Genomic DNA, 25635 nt, shown 5'->3' on the forward strand with positions numbered 1-25635 from the left:
CAGACACACACTTGTATATACACACACACATGTATACCCACTCACACACAGACACACTCTTGTATATACACACACGCATGTATACCCACTCACACACACACTTGTATATACACACACAGGTATACCCACACACACACATTTGTATATACACTTGTATATACACATATACCCACCGCGCACACATATATATACACTTGTACCCACACACACACACTTATATATACACTTGTACCAATACACACACTTGTGTATATACATACACACTTGTACCAATACACACACTTGTATATACACACATGTATAACCACTTACACACACTTGTAATATACATTTTTACCCACGCACACACACTTTTATATACACTTTTATCCACACACACACACACACACACTTACATACACATTTACCCACGCACACACACTTGTATATACACATTTACCCACACACACACACACACTTTTATATACACTTTTACCCACACACACGCACACTTGTATATACACACACACATGTATACTCACACACACACATTTGTATATACACACACATGTATACACACACAAACACACATTTGTATATACACTTGTATATACACATTTACCCACGCACACACACTTGTATATACATATTTACCCACGCACACACACTTTTATATACACATTTACCCCCACACAAACACACACTTGTATATACACCTGTATATACACATTTACACACACACACACACACACACACACCCCTAGAGGGGGGGCGTTACCCACATATGCGGTCCTCTCCAAGGTTTCTCATAGTCATTCACCGACGTCCCACTGGGGTGAGTTTTTCCTTGCCCGTATGTGGGCTCTGTACCGAGGATGTCGTTGTGGCTTGTACAGCCCTTTGGGACACTTGTGATTTAGGGCTATATAAATAAACATTGATTGATTGATTGACTTGTATATACACTTATACACACACACTTGTATATACACTTATACCCACGCACGCACGCACACACACACACACTTGTATATACACTTATACGCACACACTCACACACACACATACATACACACACACACTGACAACAAGCTATCCATACACTTGGGTAAAACAGAATCCATCCTGTTTGGGTCCCACATCAAACTTAAGAAAGTCAATGACTTCACCATAAAAGTAGGTGACATTGTTATCACCAGGAAAGATGAGGTCACCTACCTAGGTTCCATTCTAGAGGCTAACCTTTCCTGTGATAAAATGGCAACCAAGGTAATCAAAAAGGTTAACCAACGAACGAGATTTCTCTACAGAATCTCCTCTCTGGTCAACAAAAGCACCTTGAGGATTCTGGTGGGAACTCTCGTTCAACCCTTTTTCGATTACGCATGCACCTCCTGGTACCCCAGCACCTCCAAAACCCTCAAATCTAAACTCCAAACATCTCAGAACAAGCTAGTCAGGTTACTTCTAGACCTCCACCCCAGATCCCACCTCACTCCTACCCACTTCTCTAAAGTGGGCTGGCTCAGGGTGGAGGACAGAGTCAAACAACTTGCACTGAGCCTAGTCTATAAAATCCGCTACACCTCCCTGATACCGAAGTACATGTCAAACTACTTCCTTAACGTAAATGACCGCCATAACCACAACACCAGGGGGAGCTCCACTAACCACGTTAAACCCAGATTCCGAACTAACAAAGGTCTTAACTCATTCTCTTTCTATGCCACATCAATGTGGAATGCGCTCCCAACAGGTATAAAAGAAAGGGCATCTCTATCCTCCTTCAAAACCGAAATAAAAGTTCACCTCCAGGCAGCTACAACCCTAAACTAACACCCTCCCCGGATTGCTAATAATCAAATGTAAATAATCAAATGCAGATACTTTTTGTTATGCCTTCTGATCTCTCTCGCTCTTTTTCTAGCTCTCTCTCTCTCTCTCTCTCTCTCTCTCTCTCTCTCTCTCTCTCTCTCTCTCTATGTCCACTACTTGATGTCCATACCCCCCCCCCCCTCCACACTCCTGATTGTAAATAATGTAAATAATTCAATGTGATTATCTTGTGTGATGACTGTATTATGATGATAGTATATATGATAGTATATATCTGTATCATGAATCAATTTAAGTGGACCCTGACTTAAACAAGTTGAAAAACGTATTTGCGTGTTACCATTTAGTGGTCAATTGTATGGAATATGTACTTCACTGTGCAACCTACTAATAAAAGTCTCAATCAATCAATCAAACACTTGTATATACACTTTTACCCCCCCCCCCCCCACACACACACACACACACACACACACACTCTTTGTATATACACTTATACCAGGGGTCGGCAACCTTTACCACTCAAAGAGCCATTTTGGAAAGTTTCACATATTAAAGAAAACAATGGGAGCCACAAAAAAAAAATGTAAATTTAAAATGAAAAACACCGCATACAAAGCTTAAATTGCTTTGCGCTATGTTAACCAGGGGTCTCTGACACACGCACCGGCACGTATCTTAATATGGAAATTTAATGTTAGTGCGGCCCGCGACTTTTAATTGAATGGCGCTTGATAGCATCTTCTTGCCAACCCTCTCAATTTTCCGGGAGACTCCCAAATTACAGGACGTGCTGGCACTGCTTTTAGCACCCTCTACAGCCTGCCCAAACTGCGTACCTGCTTGGCCACATGTTGAATGCAGCTTTTACTTGCTCACGTAAGTGACAGCAAGGCATACTTGTTCAACAGCCACACAGCTTACACTGACGGTAGCCGTACAAAAACAACTTTAACACTGTTACGTTACAAATATGCGCCACACTTTGAACCCACACCAAAAAAGAATGACAAACACATTTCTGGAGAACATCTGCACTGTAACACGACACAACAAATACCCAGAATCCCATGCAGCCCTAACTCTTCCGCTCAACCGACGCACGGAGAGGGGGGGGTTGATGTGTGGGGGGGTTTGATGGTAGCGGGGTGTATAATGTAGACCGGAAGAGTTAGGGCTGCATGGGATTCTGGGTGTATAATGTAGACCGGAAGAGTTAGGGCTGCATGGGATTCTGGGTATTTGTTGTGTTGTGTTACGGTGCTGATGTTCTCCAGAAATGTGTTTGTCATTCTTTTTTGGTGTTGGTTCACAGTGTGGCGCATATTTGTAACGTAACAGTGTTAAAGTTGTTTTATAAGGCCACCGTCAGTGTAAGCTGTGTGGCTGTTGACCAAGTATGCCTTGCTGTCGCCTACGTGCGCAAGTAAAAGCAACATGTGGCCGGGCTGGCACGCTGTTTGTAAATGCTGTAGAGTGACAATTAATGCAGTGCCATTAGGGGACGCCCTTGATTGAGTAATTAGAGTGAAAATAGGATATTTGCCCTGGGAGATTTCTAGGAGAGGCAGTATACACCCCCCACACACACACACACACACACACACACACTTATGTATACACACACACCCCCCCACTTATATATACACGTCTACACACACACACACACTTATATATACACTTATACCCACGCACACATACTTATATATACACATTGACACACACACACCCACACACACACATATATATATACACTTACACCCACACACAAATTTATATATACTCATATATACTTTTAAATGAGTGTGTGTGGGGGGGGAAACAGATATAGCGGTAAGGGTGTGTGTGTGGGGGGGCGACAAGTATACACTCAAGGGTGTGTGTGTGGGGGGGAAGACAAGTATACCCCAGGGGGAGTGTGTGTGGGGGGAAGACAAGTATACCCGCCGGGGCTGTGTGTGGGGGGAAGACAAGAATACCCCCCAGGGGTGTGTGTGGGGGGAAGACAAGTATACCCGCCGGGGGGGTTTGTGGGGGGAAGACAGGTATACCCCCCGGGGGTGTGTGTGGGAGGAAGACAAGAATACCCCCGGGGGTGTGTGTGGGGGGAAGACAAGTATACCCGCCGGGGGTGTGTGTGGGAGGAAGACGAGTATACCCCCTGGGGGTGTGTGTGGGGGGTAGACAAGTATACTCGCCGGGGGTGTGTGTGGGGGGAAGACGAGTATACCCCCCGGGGTGTGTGTGGGGGGGAAGACAAGAATACCCCCGGGGGTGTGTGTGGGGGTAGAAGACAAGAATACCCCCCGGGGGTGTGTGTGGGGGGAAGACAAGTATACCCCGCGGGGGTGTGTGTGGAGGGAAGACAAGTATACCCTCCGGGGTGTGTGTGGGAGGAAGACAAGTACACCCGCCAGGGGTGTGTGTGGGGGGAAGACAAGAATACCCCCCGGGGGTGTGTGTGAGGGGAAGACAAGTATACCCGCCAGGGGGGTGTGTGGAAGGAAGACAAGTATACCCGCCGGGGGTGTGTGTGGAAGGAAGACAAGTATACCCGCCGGGGGTGTGTGTGGGAGGAAGACAAGTATACCCTCCGGGGGTGTGTGTGGGAGGAAGACAAGTGTACCCGCCGGGTGTGTGTGTGGGGGGAAGACAAGTATTCCCTCCGGGGGTGTGTGTGGGAGGAAGACAAGTATACCCGCCGGGGGTGTGTGGGAGAAAGACAAGAATACCCCCTGGGGGTGTGTGTGGGAGAAAGACAAGTATACCCTCCGGGGGTGTGTGTGGGTGAGATTTTTTTTTATTATTTTTTTATTTTTTATTAAATCAACATCAAAAATATAAGCTCCACTTACAATTAGTGCACCAACCCAAAAAAAACCTCCCTCCCCCATTTACACTCATTCACACAAAAGGGTTGTTTCTTTCTGTTATTAATATTGTGGTTCCTACAATACACGTAGAACAATACAGTCTGCAAGGGATACAGTCTTTGTGTGCTGCTGGTCCACTTACATTTTCGTTAATTACTATTTTTTATGTAATTGTTTTTATTTTGATTTACTTTATTTTTTATTCAAGAAAATGTTTTTTATTTATCTTTTTTTTTTTTTTTTTAAAGGACCAGGTTGTCAATGAAATTAGATTGTTTAAAGGGTTCTTAAAACCAGGTCCAGTCCAGATTATGTCCAGGTCGGGCTCAGCAACACACACCTTCATTTATGTACACTGAAAATTAGGGAACACAACAACAGATTGCATATAATCTATTACATTTTCAAAATAAACATTTGAGGACTTCCCATCTTTTTTTATGTTTTTTGGCATCATTATCGGTTTCAAACATATAACTTTCTAAAGTTAAAAAATACTTACTATTATTATTATTATTATTATTATTATTATTGTGTGAATGTCAAGCATTCACACATTTAAGATTCTATACCAAATTTTTTAAAAATCGATTTTATTTTTTTTATTTATTTATTTATTTTTTTAAATTAATCAATCCAGCAAAAAAATACACAGCAATACCATAACAATGCAATCCAATTCCAAAACCAAACCCGACTCAGCAACACTCAGAACTGCAATAAACAGAGCAATTGAGAGGAGACACAAACACGACACAGAACAAACCAAAAGTAGTGAAACAAAAATGAATATTATCAACAACAGTATCAATATTAGTTACAATTTCAACATAGTGATTAAAAATCCCTCATTGACATTATCATTAGACATTTATAATTTTTTAAAAAAAAAGAACAATAGTGTCAGAGTGTCTTACACTTGCATCGCATCTCATAAGCTTGACAACACACTGTGTCCAATATTTTCACAAAGATAAAATAAGTCATATTTTGGTTCATTTAATAGTTAAAACACATTTACATTATTGCAATCAAATGATAAAACATTGTCCTTTACAATTATAAAAGCTTTTTACTAAAATCTACTACTCTGCTTGCATGTCAGCAGACTGGGGTAGATCCTGCTGAAATCCTATGTATTGAATGAATAGAGAATCCTTTTGAATCTTGGCAAAAATCTTAGCCACACGATTATCAAATGTAATAGGAAAATTAATTCATACTGACCAAACTGGCTTCATGGAAGGTCGACAATCTTCAGACTATACAAGGAAATTATTTAATGTTATTTACTATGCTAGAAGTCTCCCTTATCCCACAGCAGTATGTAGTGTTGATGCGGAGAAGGCATTCAACCGCAAAAACTGGTCATTTATGTTTTGCACATTACGTAAATTTAGATTTGGAGATAATTTTATACAATGGATTAAGATGCTTTATACAAGGCCCATGGCATCAGTCAAAACCAATAATCATATTTCAGAACCTTTTTCGTTAAAAAGAGGAGTAAAACAGGGATGTCCTGCATCTGGATTATTATTTAATTTGGTTATTGAACCCTTAGCTGCAAAAATAAGAAGTGAAAATAATATTCATGTTATAAAAATTGGCTCTCAGTATAATAAGCTATCGATGTATTGTGACGACATAATTCTCTACCTGTCACATGTTAACTCCTCTCTACACTATATCAATAATGTCATCACTGAATATGGCTGTTTATCAGGGTATAAAGTCAATTGGGACAAATGTGAAATATTACCACTTAACACTGCAAGAAATCACAAGTTCAGAACTCCAAAATTGGGTTTGGTTTTGAAATTGTATTGCATTATTATGGTATTGTTGTGTATTGTTTTCATTTAAAAAAAATAAAAAAATAAAAATCGTTTTTGAATCGAGAATCGTGTTGAATTGGAAAAAAAAAATCGATTTTGAATCGAATCGTGACCCCAAGAATCGATTCTGAATCGAATCGTGGGACACCCAAAGATTACCAACCCTAATTATTACTATTGTGTGAAAGTCCAATCATTCACACATTTAAGATTCTACACCAAAACATAATCTATTTAATATTATTACTATTATTATTATTATTATCATTATTACTGTTTGAATGACCAAGAATTCACACATTTAAGATTCTACACCAAATCATCAATGTATTATTAATACTATTGTTATTACTATTATCATCACTATTATTATCATTATTATTATTTTGTGGATGTCCAAGCATTCACATATTTAAGATTCTACACGGAAACATCTATTCATTATTGCTATGGTTATTATTAATATTATTACTAATATTATAGTTATTATTATTATTATTGTGTGAATGTCAAAGCATTCATACATTTAATATTCTACACAAAAACATATATTTATTATTACTATGGTTATTATTATTATCAGTAGTAGGAGTAGTAGTATTATTGTGTGAATGTCCAAGCATTCACACATTTAAGATTCTACACCAAAAAATTATCTATTTATTATTCCGCCGCAAAACTTTGGCGCGCTCCACACTCCACAGTTTTCATCCGATTAGAACCGTTCAAGTATCAACACGTCCGGCTCGACTGGGAATCGTGAGCTCTCCCTAAAATAAAATAAAAATCCCAGATTACCCATAATTCACGGTTTTCCGGGACATTTTGCCCATTGAAAATGAATGGGCCATTTTTTAAAACATGCACAATTCCCAAATTTCTCACCTAATTCGAACCGTTCCACCATCCACACACTCATCTCACCTTGGACAACCAAACTACAATTTTCCAAGTTCCAAAAAAATTCTCAGAATCCCCGGTTTTCCAAAGCTATATTTTCACCTCTTCCCGGAAAGTTGATTCCGACATTGCAACTGGAACGCTCACAACTCGGGTTTGACCTCATTCCCTGCCCCAACTTCCCACTTCCGATGTAAATGGAACGCAGCATTGAACCTCGTCGAAGAAGAAACGAGGACGTGTTGCAGAGGAGCTGTTCCCGTGTAGTGGTGTGTCGTCACTCCACGATCGGTACCGGAAGACATGATCGGGCCATTTTTTTTTACAACCGAGCTTCTACCACCTCACGTTCTGAGATATTCGGATGTTTTGTTAAAATAGTGTATTAAAATAGATTACCTAGGAATAAAAGGGAACAAGAATATAACCATAAACGAGGCCTAATGTAAAAAAAAAAAAAAAAAATCCCTGTGTATAAATGCCGAAATTTAAGCAATTTCACTCCTCTGGAACGAATGACACACCGACTCCCATAGCGTAATTTCTTTTTTTAAATGTTGATTTTAAACTTAAATCTATATACGGGGCCTAACAAAAAGTAGCTATCAATCTTGTCCTTGCCATTATTTTTAAATTGGTAATACTCACCAATGGAAGTTTAGGTTGGAGTTCAAATCCCAGTCGAGTCATACCAAAGACTATAAAAATGGGACCCATAACCTCCCTGCTTGGCACTCAGCAACAAAGGGTTGGAGTTGGGGGTTAAATCACCAAAAGATTCCCGGGCGCGGCGCCACTGCTCCCCAAGGGGATGGGACAAATGCAGAGGACAAATTTCACCACATCTAGTGTGTGTGTGACAATCATTGGTACTTTAATCTTAATCTTTAATCTTTTACCGTGGTTATCATTAGTACCTTTTATGGTTGCATCCCTACTTGCAACTTATGAATATTTAATGAGCTGACAACGAGGCTGAAATGACAGTAATAGATCCTGCGCCAGCTTACACGCTTATTGCACCTTACACGCTTTTTGCACCTTACATGCTCGGATAATTGGACCAGTGGCTGGCCAGCTGTTTCCAGTGTAGCCCTTTAACGTTCAGCCCCCCCCCCCCCCCCCCCCATGGGGCCTGCAAGTCTCACGGTGGCTGCTGACTAATAAAATGGCTGTCGGGGAGTGAAAAGGTGGAGGAGGGGAGCTGAGGAAAAAGCTTTAAAAATAGATGGTGAATAGGAAGGAGAATATAATGCAAGCTCAGTTTATGTAAGCGTAGGTTATTGCAGCCTTTGTGCGTGCTTAACCCGAGAGGTGTACTTTCATATACAGACTGTATAATTTATATGTGGTGTTGTGCAAACTGTATCCGTAGCCTGCAGTTCTTCTAGCTAACATGTTGAAAATGTTTTAAAATGACTTGAAATGTTCAAAAATGTTTGAAATATTTTAAAATGTTTTACGTGTTTCAAAATGTTTTCCAAATGTTTTGAAGTGTTTCAAAATGTTTGAAGTGTTTCAAAATGTTTGACGTGTTTCAAAATGTTTGACGTGTTTCAAAATGTTTGACGTGTTTCAAAATGTTTGACGTGTTTCAAAATGTTTGACGTGTTTCAAAATGTTTGAAGTGTTTCAAAATGTTTGAAGTGAAGTGTTTCAAAATGTTTGAAGTGTTTCAAAATGTTTGAAGTGTTTCAAAATGTTTGAAGTGTTTCAAAATGTTTGAAGTGTTTCAAAATGTTTGAAGTGTTTCAAAATGTTTGAAATGTTTGAAAATGTTTTAGGTGTTTCAAAATGTTTTCCAAATGTTTTATGTGTTTCAAAATGTTTTGCGTGTTTCAAAATGTTTTACGTGTTTCAAAATGTTTTCCAAATGTTTGAAGTGTTTCCAAATGTTTGGAGTGTTTCCAAATGTTTGAAGTGTTTCAAAATGTTTGAAGTGTTTCAAAATGTTTGACGTGTTTCAAAATGTTTGACGTGTTTCAAAATGTTTGAAAATGTTTGAAATGTTTGAAAATGTTTTAGGTGTTTCAAAATGTTTTCCAAATGTTTTATGTGTTTCAAAATGTTTTACATGTTTCAAAATGTTTTACGTGTTTCAAAATGTTTTCCAAATGTTTGAAGTGTTTCCAAATGTTTGACGTGTTTCAAAATGTTTGACGTGTTTCAAAATGTTTTCCAAATGTTTCAAAATGTTTTCCAAATGTTTCCAAATGTTTTCCAAATGTTTTAAGCGTTTAAAAATGTTTGAAGTGTTTCAAAATGTTTTCCAAATGTTTCAAAATGTTTTCCAAATGTTTGAAGTGTTTAAAAATGTTTGAAGTGTTTAAAAATGTTTGAAGTGTTTAAAAATGTTTGACGTGTTTCAAAATGTTTGACGTGTTTCAAAATGTTTGAAGTGATTCACGTCATTTAAAATGATTTGAAATGTTTTACGTCATTTAAAATGATTTGAAATGTTTGACAAGGTTGTAAATTGTTTTAAAGTTTGAAATGTTTAAAATCTTACATGTTTGAAAATGTCTGGGATGTTTGAAATGTTTTAAAAACACTTCAAAATGTTAGAATTGTTTTGAAATGTTTAAAATGTTTTACAATGTATTAACATTGCAAACATTTTAGTGACGTAGTTGAAGCCTTAAATATGTTGTTAATTCAAAACATTGATTTTGATTCATTATTTTTTGAGCAATGACAGAAAAAAACAGCCTGCATGGCAGCTTTGTGTTATCAGTCAACATTACAACTTGTTCTCGTTACATTTCACCTGTTTGCTCTTTTATTCCACTTTTTTAATTTATTTATTTTTTTTAAAGTACAGTATATTTAGAATGCGCCGCGGGGCTGTTAAAAAATGACCCTGCGCTGCACTCTGGAGGACTCCCCTGTGTTTGTGTTGCACCGCGTAAAAGCCGTCCTAATCCTTTTCCACACGTGCGGGTGGCAGACTGCGCTCTTTAGGAGACATCGTTTGGACAGAAATGCGCTGACATCACAACTTTGATGCAGACTGATTATTGTCAAGGTGCTACTCGTTACATTTTTCCAGTCAACCTGGGTCAAAGACGCCAGTGAAGCCCAGCTAAATGTCGAGTTGCTTTGGTGCTCAATAGTCTGCTTTCTAACAGACAAACACATATAAATTGCCCCCTGCCCGTCCTTACCCTTCCCCCATGCTAGCGGTCAGTCTTTACCCAGGGGGGGGGGGGGGGGCGTTTGTATTTATTAATTGCTTTTGCATATTTTGCACTCTCCACCCATACTGATTGTGTGTGTGTGTGTGTGTGTGTGTGTGTGTGTGTGTGTGTGTGTGTGTGTGTGTGGTATTTCTACCCTTCTTGAGACATCAACAAGGAAAGGACAGGTGGACAAGTTAGGACATACCGTATTTCCTTGAATAGCCGCAGGGGCGTTAATTAATTTAAAACCTCCTGTCACACCTGCGTTTACCGGAAACCGGCGGGATGGCCGTGCATGCGGTAATTATTTTAAAACCTCTTCTCACTCCGGCGTTTACCAAAAGGAATCCATAAAATTTAGGCGTGCGCTTTGAGTGTGATGTAAGCATACCATCATGAAAAGCACATTTAATGAACAAAAACGTTATTATGGTCTTACCTGTACTTATAAATGGAGTCCATTTGCAGCTCCTTCTGACCAAAAGCATCGATAACTTGTTTATAGAAGTCTTCCTTATTTTCTTTCTTCAGTTTTAAAAGTCTCTGTTTCGATGGAGATATTCCTTTAATTATTACCTCCTGCTTCGATTGAAAGTCCAGTTTAGAAAACTGTTTTATTTTAGATACCTGTATGTGATCCTCCAAGTTAGAAGTTCAGGCAGAGGGAAAAAATAAATCTCTTGCTGCGTGTGTTCACTTCTTCTGCAGTACAGGAAGTCGCAAGAAGGATCACTAGCGCGGCAGCGCCCTCTACCACCAGGAGGCGGGAGTGATTTAATGACTTATACAGTATTTCACACACGCAGCTACGGTATATTAATAAAACATAGCTGCTTACTGTTCTCTTTAGCATACTGTACCGGTATTCAATAGCTTGAACCTTAAATCCTACTGAAAAGCTCTTTATCTTTTTTCCTTTGTGCGATAGTAAACTACTGAAATCAGCTTCCTCCATTTTGAAAAGGAGGACAGATGCGTCACTCGTGACGTAACGAATTTGACCCGGTGGAAGTTCTAGCCATATGCTAAATATTTTGCGAAACGAGTTTGACCCGGCGAAAATTATAGACATGCGATAATAAAATTAATATTTTGCGAAACGAATTTGATCCAGCTTCAATAATAAACCGGCGATAAGGCCAAGCATGCGTTAATTATTTTGAGAAACGAGTTTGACCCGGCAGTAATTCTAGACGTGCGAATACTATATTCCCTGCGCCAATTCAAGGAAATACGGTAAATCATGGTCCCAATACGGAAAACCATTGCATCTAATAGAGAATGTCTCATTTGCACCCCTGGTGGTGAAATCTATCAAAATCAGGGCGGTCCCAAAAAGGAGGGATTTTTCAAATTGACTGTGTCAGTTTTAAAAGTGCTCCCCCTCTGGCCAACATATGAAATAAGTGTGTGTAAAAATGTTATGTTCTCCCATTCTGGTCAACATATGAAATAACAAGTGAAATGGAAATGCGCCCCCTTTGGCCAAAATCAATTACAACATTTTAATTTGTATATAGAGACATATTGTAATAACTTTAAGTCAATAATGAAGATTAAAAAACAATTACAAACAAAAAATTAACTAAAAACAGTCTTTTTCTCACAATGTGTCGACTTTTTTCTTATAAAATTGGGAGCAATTTCTCATATTTTTTCTTTTTCTGTAATATTGTAATATTTTCTCGTAAAAGTATTACTTTTTTATGTCAAATTACTTTTTAATGCAAAATGGTGACATTTGTCGTAAAATTCTGACTTATCACAATATTGCCAATTTTTGTTGTTCTTGTAAAATAGTGACATTTTTTGAGTAAAATATAATAAAATATTGCTTACATTTTGAAAGTTTTCTTATAAAATTGTTATTTTGTCGAGTAAAATTACGACTCTTTTCATAAAATTGCCAAAATGTTAAGCTTTTTCTTGTAAAATTGCGACTGTTGAGTAAAATTCCAACTTTTATCATAATATTGCACAAATGTTCAGTTTTTCTTGTAAAATTTTGACTTGCGTTGTGTAAAATGACTTATTATAACACTGCCAAAATTCTACGTTTTTCTTGTGAAACTGCAACCTTTTTCTTGTGAAATTCCAACTCATTTTTCACAACAAGCTTTTTTATATTTGCATAGTATGTATATATTATTAATGTTGTAAATACACATCTTTATATATCTAGAAAGGGTGGTCCTAAAGAGGTAGGCATTTTTCGGAGGTCTCAAGAAGGTAACAAATACAAGAGTGTGTGTGTGTGTGTGTGTGTGTGTGTGTGTGTGTGTGTGTGTGTGTGTGTGTGTGTGTGTGTGTGTGTGTGTGTGTGTGTGTGTGTGTGTGTGTGTGTGTGTGTGTGTGTGTGTGTGTGTGTGTGTGTGTGTGTGTGTGTGTTTTGATTGATTGAAACTTTTATTAGTAGATTGCACAGTTCAGTACATATTCCGTACAATTGACCACTAAATGGTAACACCCGAATACGTTTTTCAACTTGTTTAAATCGGGTGTGTGTGTGTGTGGGTGTGTGTGTGTGTGTGTGTTGTATTTCTACCCTTCTTGAGGTCTGGTCAACATATGAAATAACAAGTGAAACTGAAATGCGCCCCTTTGGTCAAAATTAATTACAAAATTGTAATTTGTATATAGAGACATACTGTAATAACTTAAAGTAAATGAAGATTAAAAACGAATTACAAACAAAAATACAGTTTCTTCGCAATATTTTCTCGTAAAATTACTTTTTTATGTAAAATTATTACTTTTTTATGTAAATTGTAAAATTATTACTTTATGTAAAATTACTTTTTAATGCAAAATGGTGACATTTGTCATATGCAATTCTGACTTATCACAATATTGCCAATTTTTGTTCTTGTAAAATAGTGAAATTTTTTGAGTAAAATTCCGATTATTATTATAATATTGCCAACATTTTGAAAGTTTTCTTATATAATTGTGACTTTGTCGAGTAAAATTACGACTCTTTTCATAAAATTTCCAAAATGTTAAGCTTTTTCTTGTAAAATTCCAACTTTTATCATAATATTGCACAAATGTTCAGTTTTTCTTGTAAAATTTTGACTTGCGTTGAGTAAAATGAGGACTTTTATTATAACACTGCCAAAATTCTTCGTTTTTCTTGTGAAACTGTGACCTTTTTCTTGTGAAATTGTGACCTTTTTCACAACAAGCTTTTTTATATTTGCATAGTATGTATATATTATTAATGTTGTAAATACACATCTTTATATATCTACAAAGGGTGGTCCTAAAGAGGTAGGCATTTTTCGGAGGCTTCAAGAAGGTAACAAATATGTGTGTGTGTGTGTGTGTGTGTGTGTGTGTGTGTGTGTGTGTGTGTGTGTGTGTGTGTGTGTGTGTGTGGTATTTCTACCCTTCTTGAGACATCAACAAGGAAAAGTACCTTCGATATGAGGAGGTGTGAACAAGTTAGGACATAAATCATGGTCTCAATACGGAAAACCATTGCATCTAATAGAGAATGTCTCATTTGCACCCCTGGTGGTGAAATCTATCAAAATGAGGGTGGTCCCAAAAAGGAGGGATTTTTCAAATTGACTGTCTGTTTTAAAAGTGCTCCCCCTCTGGCCAACATATGAAATAACAAGTGTGTGTAAAAATGTGAAGTTCTCCCCCTCTGGTCAACATATATAGAAATAACATGCGTGTGTGTGTGTGTGTGTGTGTGTGTGTGTGTGTGTGTGTGTGTGTGTGTGTGTGTGTGTGTGTGTGTGTGTGTGTGTGTGTGTGTGTGTGTGTGTGTGTGTGTGTGTGTGTGTGTGTGTGTGTGTGTGTGTGTGTGTGTGTGTGTGTGTGTTGTATTTCTACCCTTCTTGAGGTCTGGTCAACATAGGAAATAAGTGAAATTGAAATGCGCCCCTTTGGTCAAAATTAATTACAAAATTTTAATTTGTATATAGAGACATACTGTAATAACTTAAAGTAAATAATGAAGATTAAAAACCAATTATTAATATTTTCTCGTAAAATTATTACTTTTTTATGTAAAATTATTACTTTATGTAAAAGTACTTTTTAATGCAAAATGGTGACATTTGTCATATACAATTCTGACTTATCACAATATTGCCAATTTTTTTGTTGTTCTTGTAAAATAGTGACTTTGAGTAAAATTCAGATTATTATAATATTGCCAACATTTTGAAAGTTTTTTTTATAAAATTGTGACTTTTGTCGAGTAAAATTACGACTCTTTTTATAAAATTGCCAAAATGTTAAGCTTTTTCTCGTAAAACTGCGACTGTTGAGTAAAATTCCAACTTTTATCATAATATTGCACAAATGTTCAGTTTTTCTTGTAAAATTTTGACTTGCGTTGAGTAAAATTACTTTTATTATAACACTGCCAAAATTCTACGTTTTTCTTGTGAAACTGCAACCTTTTTCTTGTGAAATTCCAACTCATTTTTCACAACAAGCTTTTTTATATTTGCATAGTATGTATATATTATTAATGTTGTAAATACACATCTTTATATATCTACAAAGGGTGGTCCTAAAGATGTAGGCATTATTCGGAGGTCTCAAGAAGGTAACAAATACACACACACACGTGTGTGTTGTATTTCTACCCTTCTTGAGGTCTGGTCAACATATGAAATAAGTGAAATTGAAATGCGCCCCCTTTGGCCAAAATTAATTACAATTTTTTTATTTGTATATAGAGACATACTGTAATAACTTGAAGTAAATAATGAAGATTAAAAACCAATTACAAACAAAAAATTTACTAAAAGCAGTCTTTTTTTCTTTGCAATATTTTCTCGTAAAATTATTTTTTTATGTAAAATTATTACTTCATGTAAAATTACTTTTTAATGCAAAATGGTGACATTTGTCATATAAAAGTCTGACTAATCACAATATTGCCAATTTATTTTGTTTTTCTTGTAAAATAGTGACATTTTTTGAGTAAATTTCCGATTAAAAATGTTGGCAATATTATAATAGTTTTCTTATAAAATTGTGACTTTTGTCGAGTAAAATTACGACTCTTTTCATAAAATTGCCAAAATGTTAAGCTTTTTCTCGTAATATTGCGACTGTTGAGTAAAATTCCGACTTTTATCATAATATTGCACAAATGGTCAGTTTTTCTTGTAAAATTTTGACTGGCGTTGAGTAAAATGACGACTTTTATTATAACTCTGCCAAAATTCTACATTTTTCTTGTGAAACTGACCTTTTTCTTGTGAAATTCCAACTCATTTTTCACAACAAGCTTCTTTATATTCGCATAGTATGTATATATTATTAATGTTCTAAATACACATCTTTATATATCTACAAAGGGTGGTCCTAAAGAGGTAGGCATTTTTCAGAGGTCTCAAGAAGGTAACAAATACAAGAGTGTGTGTGTGTGTGTGTGTGTGTGTGTGTGTGTGTGTGTGTGTGTGTGTGTGTGTCTGTGTGTGTGTGTGTGTGTGTGTGTGTGTGTGTGTGTGTGTTTAGCGGGGTGCTTCCCCTGTGGAGTTTGGAGGGAATGACGGGTGTGTAAGGGATTATTAGTGTTGTTTTGACACACTCTTCCACTACAACACGCTCCGTTGCTCCCTTTGTGCCTCACTTTGGCCCACATTTCTTTCCAAGCTGCGTCAACACTTAAAAGCTCACCGTGGCGTCCCTCGCCCCTCTCTCTCTCTCTCCTGCAGCCGTTCCACCCCATGGTCAACTTGCAGTGCAGCGCCCAGCTCAGGATGTTCCTGTGCGCCCTCTACGCGCCCGTGTGCACCGAGTACGGCCGTGTGACGCTGCCCTGCCGCCGACTGTGTCTGCAGGCCAAGAGCGACTGCTACAAGCTGATGGACATGTTTGGCGTCAGCTGGCCTGAGGAGATGGACTGCAGCAGGTTGGTGCGCTCGACTATATTGCACCCCCTAAACAGAGATGGCGTCAAAGAAGGAACTCTGGATGTCATTTCATCAAACACACTTTCATCCACTGAGGGCCGCACACTGAACAATTGAAACACGCCAGGGCCATTTTGGTATTTTTTCTTTTTCAAAACCAATACTAATATATATGTGTGTACATATACAGTATGTATATATGTATATATATATATATATATCCATCCATTTTCTACCGCTTGTCCCTATATAATGCATGTATGCACATGTACAGTCGCGATCAAAAGTTTACATACACTTGTAAAGAACATAATGTCATGGCTGTCTTGAGTTTCCAATACTTTCTACAACTCTTATTTTTTTGTGATAGAGTGATTGGAGCACATACTTGTTGGTCACAAAAAACATTCATGAATTTTGGTTCTTTTATGAATTTATTATGGGTCTACTGAAAATGTGAGCAAATGTGCTGGGTCAAAAGTATACATACAGCAATGTTAATATTTGCTTACATGTCCCTTGGCAAGTTTCACTGCAATAAGGCGCTTTTGGTAGCCATCCACAAGCTTCTGCTTGAATTTTTGACCTCTCCTCTTGACAAAATTGGTGCAGTTCAGCTAAATGTGTTGGTTTTCTGACATGGACTTGTTTCTTCAGCATTGTCCACACGTTTAAGTCAGGACTAGCCTGATTTAGCCATTCCTTTACCACTTTTGACGTGTGTTTGGGGTCATTGTCCTGTTTGTGTGTGTGTGTGTGTATATATATATATTATTTTTTAAATGTATTTTACATTTAGGGCTCCCCTTAAGTATGGTCCCAGGTACTCGGTCATAAAAATGTTAATTTATATATTTAATATAAAATTATACAGTATATTATTTTATTTTATTTTTTAATTTGTCTATACAGGTAATACTTATATATATATATATATATATATATATATATATATATATATATATATATATATATATATATATATATATATATATATATATATATATATATATATATATATATATATATATAAATAATTTTTTTTTTTAATTTTTTTTTTTTTTTTTAATTTAAAAAAAAATTTTAATGGCAAAAACACAATACCTACTATCAAAATAAGTTGTTGTTTTTTTTAAGTGACAATTTCAAAATAAAATCCCACTAAAACGTTTGGAGATCCAAAAGGGCCCCACTCATAAAAGTATTAGAAATATTATTTTTATTTTTATTTGGTATTGAATGCTTAAATTTCTAGATCAACTTCCAATCTATCTGTCGATATAAAGGTAAATATTTTATGTTTTATGCCCTTTTTGTCAAACCCAGTTTTTTATGACACAAACAAAAAATATGCAATATTTTACACAAAAGGAGTTTCAAAGTGTAATATTTGATGTGAAATAATTGGAGCTTTAAATAGAGTAATAATCCATAACAATATTGATTTTAATTCATTATTATTTTTTGAGAGTTGACAGTTTAAAAAAAATCTCACAAAAATGATTGGGGATCCAAAAGGGTCATGTAATAAGTCATGTAATATTTATTTTATTCAATGCTTACATTTCTAGATCAACTTCAGATCTCTCGGTATAAAGTTTATTTTTTGTATTTTGTTTTATTGTATGCCTTTTTTTTTTTTTTCAAAACCCTGTTTTTTTTATGGCAAAAACACAAAATATGCAATATCTTACCCAAAAATATTTCAAAGTGGAATATTTGATGTGAAGTAATTTGAGCCTTAAATAGGTCAATAATTCATAACATTGATTTTGATTCATTATTATTTTTGAGCAATGACAGTTTAAAAAAAAAAAATCCCACTAGAATTCTAGGGGACCTTTAAGGGTCCCACTCATAAAAGTGTTAAAAATTAGACATCATTTTTTTTTTTTTTATACGATACTTTTGTCCCTGCTGAGTCCATGACACATCTGGTCTTCCACCAGGTTCCCAGACTGTGACGATCCTTACCCTCGTCCAGTGGACCTGCTGTCCCGTGCAGATACCACCGAGCCTCCGGTCCCAGTTCAGCGGGACTACGGCTTCTGGTGCCCCCGAGAGCTCAAAGTGGACCCGGAACTGGGCTACTCCTTCATGGGGGTCCGCGACTGCTCGCCGCCGTGTCCCAACATGTACTTCACACGCCAGGAGCTGACCTTCGCCCGCTACTTGATCGGCGTGGTGTCTATTGTGTGTCTCTCCGCCACCCTCTTCACCTTCCTCACCTTCCTCATCGACGTGTCGCGCTTCCGCTACCCGGAGAGGCCCATCATCTTCTACGCCGTGTGCTACATGATGGTGTCCCTCATGTTCTTCCTGGGCTTCCTGCTGGAGGACCGAGTGTCCTGTAACGCCGCCGTGCCCGGGAGGTTTCGGGCTTCCACGGTGACTCAAGGCTCGCATAATAAGGTGAGATGGTTGATGCTCTGCTGTCCTCTCTATTATGGAAATAATTGCTCATATATGTATGTGTGTATATATATATACCTGTATACATGTGTGTGTGTGTGTATATATATATATATATATATATATATATATATATATATATATATGTATATATATGTATATATATGTATATATATATATATATATGTATATATATGTATATATATATATATATATATATATGTATATATATATATATATATATATATATATATATATATATATATATATATATATATATATATATATATATATATATATATATATATATATATATATATATATACACATATATGTATATATATTTCATCATTGATATATAAACTATCAAACTGCGTGGTCGGTAGTAATGGGTTTCAGTAGGCCTTTAATGTGTTTAATCCAAAAATATATTCTGAGATTTTTTTCTTTAAAATTACAAATGTATTAGTAGGGTCCGCATGTATAAAGGACTCCCACAGGGAGTCCTTTATACAGGGACAAAGGACTCTATTGAAATTGTAAGGTTTTATTATTATTATTATTATTCCGCAGCTTTGCGCACTACTTTGACCCCCTTAACATGCTTCAAAACTCACCAAATTTGACACACACATAGAAAAACGTGACCTAAACTTTTTAGTCAAAAAACCTAACCCCAAAACTCAAAATTGCGCTATATCGCCCCCTAGGAAAAAACAAAAACAAACTGCCTGTAACTCCCACTAGGAAGGTCGTAGAGACATGAAACAAAAATATCTATGTAGGTCTCACTTAGACCTACATTTCATAATTACACATCCTCGGGCAAAAACCAACGGGAAGTTGGCAATTTCCCCTTCAAGACAAAAAATGACTAAAAACACTCATTTTTGCCTCTTTGAGCTGTAATTTGACCCCCTTAAAATACTTCAAAACTCACCAAACTTTTCACACACATCGGGAATGGTGGAAATTGCGATCTAATAAAAAAAAAACGAACCCCAAAACTCAAAATTGCGCTCTAGCGCAATTTTTGAATAAAACAGAGACAAAACTGCTCCTCAGAGGAAAACACAGACAAACTGATTGTAACTTCCGATAGGAAGGTCTTAGAGACATGAAACAAAAACCTCTATGTAGGTCTCACTTAGAACTACATTTCATAGATTGACACCCTTCAGTAAAAATCAACAGGAAGTTTGATATCCCCCCTCCAAAACAAAATGTTTGTAAAAAGCGGTCACCAAACATCAAACATTATCTCTGAGCGCGTTTGTCGTTTCAGCTTCAAACTACTACAGGAGAGAGATTGAACCCTTCTGATTGACGGATACTCAGAGTTTTGATAAGTGCTATGGTTTTGATTTTACGAGCCTTCAAAGAACCGCTGCGCTGATAATGCTGCTGTGATTTTACGAGCCTTAATAGAACCACTGTACCACTGCGCTGATGTCAACAAAAGTATTGGGACACTTAGGACTAACAGTATACTTAAGTTTTTGGACACTTAGGACTAGCACCTGCCAAATATGTGGGCCCGACCAACGCTGCTTGCAGCTTTAATTTTTAAATTGATTCTGAAAATTATGAATCGATTTATAATTGGAATAGATAAAAAATGCGATTTAAATGTGAATATAATTTTTTTTTACACCCTTAGGAAATAACATTGAAAAAATGGGTGAAATAGCGCAAATGAAAAAAAATATATATATATTTTTTAAATATCTATAACTAATAACAGCGTTATATTCTGTAGGTAAAGCGCAGGTAAAAAAAAAAAAAAAGGTATTTAATGACCAAAAGACAGAGTTGTGCACAAAGAGCAAACAAAGCATCCCGATTGGCAACCAGGAAGTCAGCTCCTAGACAGGAGAAGTGGCAAAAGGAGGCAAACAGGAAATATAAACCAAAATAAGAGCGCTGGGCAGGAAATGAAACAAAATACAGGAACATAAGAAAACCAACCTTTGTCTTTTTACATTTGCAACTTAGTTTTCTTAGTTGGGGGTGTTTTTCCTTCATGGGTGAGGGTCTTGGAACGAGCGTTTGTACTTGAGAGAAGGAGAGCTAGGAAAATACATGTTCAAGCGTAAAAAGAAGTGTTGTTAAAGTGTGTCCTGTGTGTAGGCCTGCACGCTTGTCTTCATGGTGCTCTACTTCTTCACCATGGCGGGCAGCGTCTGGTGGGTCATCCTCACCATCACCTGGTTCCTGGCCGCCGTGCCCAAGTGGGGCAGCGAGGCCATCGAGAAGAAGGCTCTGGTCTTCCACGCCTGCGCCTGGGGCGTCCCCGGCGTCCTCACCGTCAGCCTGCTGGCCATGAACAAGATCGAGGGCGACGGCGTCAGCGGCGTCTGCTTCGTGGGTCTCTACAACCTGGCGGCGCTGCGCTGGTTCCTGCTGGCGCCGCTGGGCGTGGACGTGGCGGTGAGGAGGTTGTTGTTCTGCTCCGCAAGGCGGCCGCCAACGCGGGGTGTGTGTGTGTGTGTTCCTCAGGTGGGCGTGGTGCTGCTGCTGGCGGGAATAGCGGCTCTGAACCGAGTGCGCATGGAGATCCCTCTGGAGAAGGAGAACCAGGACAAACTGGTCAAGTTCATGATCCGCATCGCCGTCTTCTCCGCCCTCTACCTGCTGCCTCTGCTGACCGTGTTGGTGTGCTACCTGTACGAGAGCAGCCAGCGCGCCGCCTGGGAGAGCAGCTGGGTGCAGGACAGGTGCCGGCACTACCACATCCCGTGTCCCCACCAGGTAAACACACCTGACACCTTATAATCATCTACATCCAGTGTTTCCCCATAAACTGCCAAGATACCTGAGGCGGTGGGGGCGTGGCTATGGGCGTGGTCACCATGACATCATCGAGTAATTTGCATAATTTACTACAATGATATGATTTTCTCTAAAAAGGCTCAAAAATGTATACTTACTAATTAATAATAACAGTTTTGTTTTAAACGTCCATCCATCCATCCATTTTACAATATAATTACAACACTTTATGTACATATTTATATACAGATTTGAACAATAAATTATTCACTGAAATATATTTATTAGTTGTGGTTCTTACAAAAAATATATCTTATAAAATATAAAAGCTAAAATGTCTCTTAAAGCTCTGCCCCTTTAATTAGTGCATACTAAATAATTTTACTTTAGCCTACTACTACAACCATATTATTTACCAGCAACATAAAGTGAAACAGAAGCAGAGGTGTCCTGCCACAGTCAGTAACAAATAAACAGAAAACAGTAGTGGTCAAATACAAATAAGGCAACAAGAGAAGTATCCTACACTTCTCTTTTGTAAAGTAAATCTGAACAGCCGATATGGGCATCTACATCAACTATATGATTTGCCTGAGAAGCTGGACAGGACAAAAAAAAAAAAAAAAAAACATTTTTTTTTATTTTTTTTTATTTGTGGCGCACGTAATTCTTTCGTGGCGGGCCGCCACAAATAAATGAATGTGTGGGAAACACTGACATCCTTTATTGATGTATGTTATGTAAACATGGAGATCATCTATATCCTTTATTGATGTATGTTATGTAAACATGGAGATCATCTATATCCTTTATTGATGTATGCTATGTAAACATGGAGATCATCTATATCCTTTATTGATGTATGCTATGTAAACATGGAGATCATCTATATCCTTTATTGATGTATGCTATGTAAACATGGAGATCATCTATATCCTTTATTGATGTATGTTATGTAAACATGGAGATCATCTATATCCTTTATTGATGTATGCTATGTAAACATGGAGATCATCTACATCCTTTATTGATGTATGTTATGTAAACATGGAGATCATCTACATCCTTTATTGATGTATGTTGTGTAAACATGGAGATCATCTTTAAGATCCACAATCCCCTGACCACAGTTTAAACACACATTTTACCACAAGTTGTCAGAACATTAAATACACACAAATATTTTACTACTTTATTCACTTTGACAATTCATCTGGGAAAAAGAACAATGTGTGTGTGTGTGTGTGTGTGTGTGTGTGTGTGTGTGTGTGTGTGTGTGTGTGTGTGTGTGTGTGTGTGTGTGTGTGTGTGTGTGTGTGTGTGTGTGTGTGTGTGTGTGTGCGTGTGTGCGTGTGTGCGTGTGTGCGTGTGTGCGTGTGTGCGCGTGTGCGCGTGTGCGCGTGTGCGCGTGTGCGCGTGTGCGCGTGCGCGCGTGCGTGCGTGCGTGCGTGCGTGCGTGCGTGCGTGCGTGCGTGCGTGCGTGCGTGCGTGCGTGCGTGCGTGTATGTGTGTGCCTGCAACCTTATGCATTAGTGTGAATGTATATTTAGTAAGAAATGTGAAGTGTTTTATTGTAAATGACTCAAATACTGAGTGATATTAAGTATATATGTGTAATAATTATAAGTAAATATATGTGATATTAATAAGTATATATGTGTAATAATTGTAAGTAAATATGTGTGATATTAATAAGTATATATGTGTAATAATGAGTAATAATTGTAAGTAAATATGTGTGATTTTAATAAGCATATATGTGTAATAATGAGTAATAATTATAAGTAAATATGTGTGATATTAATAAGTATATGTGTAATAATGAGTAATAATTCTAATATGTGTGATATTAAGTATAAATGTGGAATAATTCTAAGTAAATATATGTGATATTAATAAGTATATATGTGTAATAATTCTAAGTAAATATATGTGATATTAATAAGTATATATGTGTAATAATTGTAAGTAAATATGTGTGATATTAATAAGTATATATGTGTAATAATGAGTAATAATTCTAAGTAAATATGTGTGATTTTAATAAGTATATGTGCAATAATGAGTAATAATTCTAATATGTGTGATATTAAGTATATATGTGGAATAATTCTAAGTAAATATATGTGATATTAATAAGTATATATGTGTAATAATTCTAAGTAAATATGTGTGATATTAATAAGTATACATGTGTTATAATGAGTAATAATTCTAAGTAAATATGTGTGATATTAATAAGTAAATGTGTGTGATAATAAGTATATGTGTAATAATGAGTAATCTAAGTAAATATGTGTGATATTAATAAGTATATATGTGTAATAATGAGTAATAATTGTAAGTAAATATGTGTGATTTTAATAAGCATATATGTGTAATAATGAGTAATAATTATAAGTAAATATGTGTGATATTAATAAGTATATGTGTAATAATGAGTAATAATTCTAATATGTGTGATATTAAGTATAAATGTGGAATAATTCTAAGTAAATATATGTGATATTAATAAGTATATATGTGTAATAATTCTAAGTAAATATGTGTGATACTAATAAGTATATATGTGTAATAATGAGTAATAATTCTAAGCGGTCAGCTTAGGCTTGACTGAGGGAAAAGGACGCCCCTGCCATGCATAGTCCCATGAGAAGTCTGCTGTTCAACACCAAGCGACTCATGATTAATTGGGATTGACGCAAGCCCTGGGCCGATCACCCTGTGGCTGGCCACCCCTGGAGAGGGCGTCTAGTGATAAGGCCGAAACGCCCAGTGACCCAGGGGCACACTACTGATGATGCGTCCAAATTGCAAAACACCCATCCACCATTCCACCAGTCATCACCAAACACTTTCAAGTATGTGCCAGCACAAAGGAATTTTACAACTTATCCTGTGTTTTTGTAAACTGATATTAATAAGTGAATGTGTGATACTTAATTAGCATATATGTGTAATGAGTAATAATTCTAAGTAAATATGTGTGATATTAATAAGTAAATATGTGTGATATAAATAACTATATATGTGTAATAATGAGTAATAATTCTAAGTAAATATGTGTGATATTAATAAGTGAATATGTGTGATATTTAATTAGTATATATGTGTAATGAGTAATAATTATAAGTAAATGTGTGTGATATTAAGTAAATATGTGTGATATTAATAAGTAAACGTGTGATGATAAGTATATATGTGTAATAATGAGTAATAATTCTAAGTAAATGTGTGATATTAATAAGTACAGTATATGTGTAATGAGTAATAATTTTAAGTAAATGTGTGATATTGATAAGTAAATATGTGTGATATTAATAAGTAATGTGTAATAATGAGTAATAATTCTAAGTAAATATGTGTGATATTAATAAGTATATATGTGTGATAATGAGTAATAATTCTAAGTAAATGTGTGTGATATTAAGTAATGTGTAATAATGACTAATAATTCTAAGTAAATATGTGTGATATTAAGTATATATGTGTGATAATGAGTAATAATTCTAAGTAAATGTGTGATATTAATAAGTAAATATGTGTGATATTAATAAGTATATATGTGTGATAATGAGTAATAATTCTAAGTAAATGTGTGATAATAAGTATATATGTGTAATAATGAGTAATAATTCTAAGTAAATGTGTGATATTAATAAGTATATATGTGTAATAATGAGTAATAATTTTAAGTAAATATGTGTGATATTAATAAGTAAATATGTGTGATATTGATAAGTAAATATGTGTGATATTAGGTAAATATATGTGATATTAATAAGTATATATATGTAATTAGTAATAATCCTAAGTAAATATGTGTGATATTAAGAAGTATACATATGTAATTAGTAATAATCCTAAGTAAATATGTGTGATATTAAGTATATATATGTAATTAGTAATAATCCTAAGTAAATATGTGTGATATTAATAAGTAAATATGTGTGATATTAGG

General features: G+C 36.2%; 1 protein-coding gene across 2 annotated transcripts in view; it reads left to right on the forward strand.

Moving 5' to 3' along the window:
* LOC133640670 (frizzled-3-like) overlaps positions 1-25635 on the forward strand; it is a 61541-nt gene that overhangs the window by 28805 nt on the left and 7101 nt on the right. For both annotated transcript variants that reach the window (XR_009824195.1, XM_062034225.1), the window contains exons 3-6: positions 16293-16489; positions 18440-18902; positions 21033-21332; positions 21402-21653. Coding sequence is in view for 1 of the 2 variants with exons in the window: in XM_062034225.1 (XP_061890209.1) it covers positions 16293-16489; positions 18440-18902; positions 21033-21332; positions 21402-21653 (1212 nt within the window). In the remaining variant the exon portion in view is untranslated. The remainder of the gene's footprint in view (positions 1-16292; positions 16490-18439; positions 18903-21032; positions 21333-21401; positions 21654-25635) is intronic.

This window comes from Entelurus aequoreus, linkage group LG23 (assembly GCF_033978785.1).
Source record: "Entelurus aequoreus isolate RoL-2023_Sb linkage group LG23, RoL_Eaeq_v1.1, whole genome shotgun sequence".
Lineage (NCBI taxonomy): Eukaryota > Metazoa > Chordata > Actinopteri > Syngnathiformes > Syngnathidae > Entelurus > Entelurus aequoreus.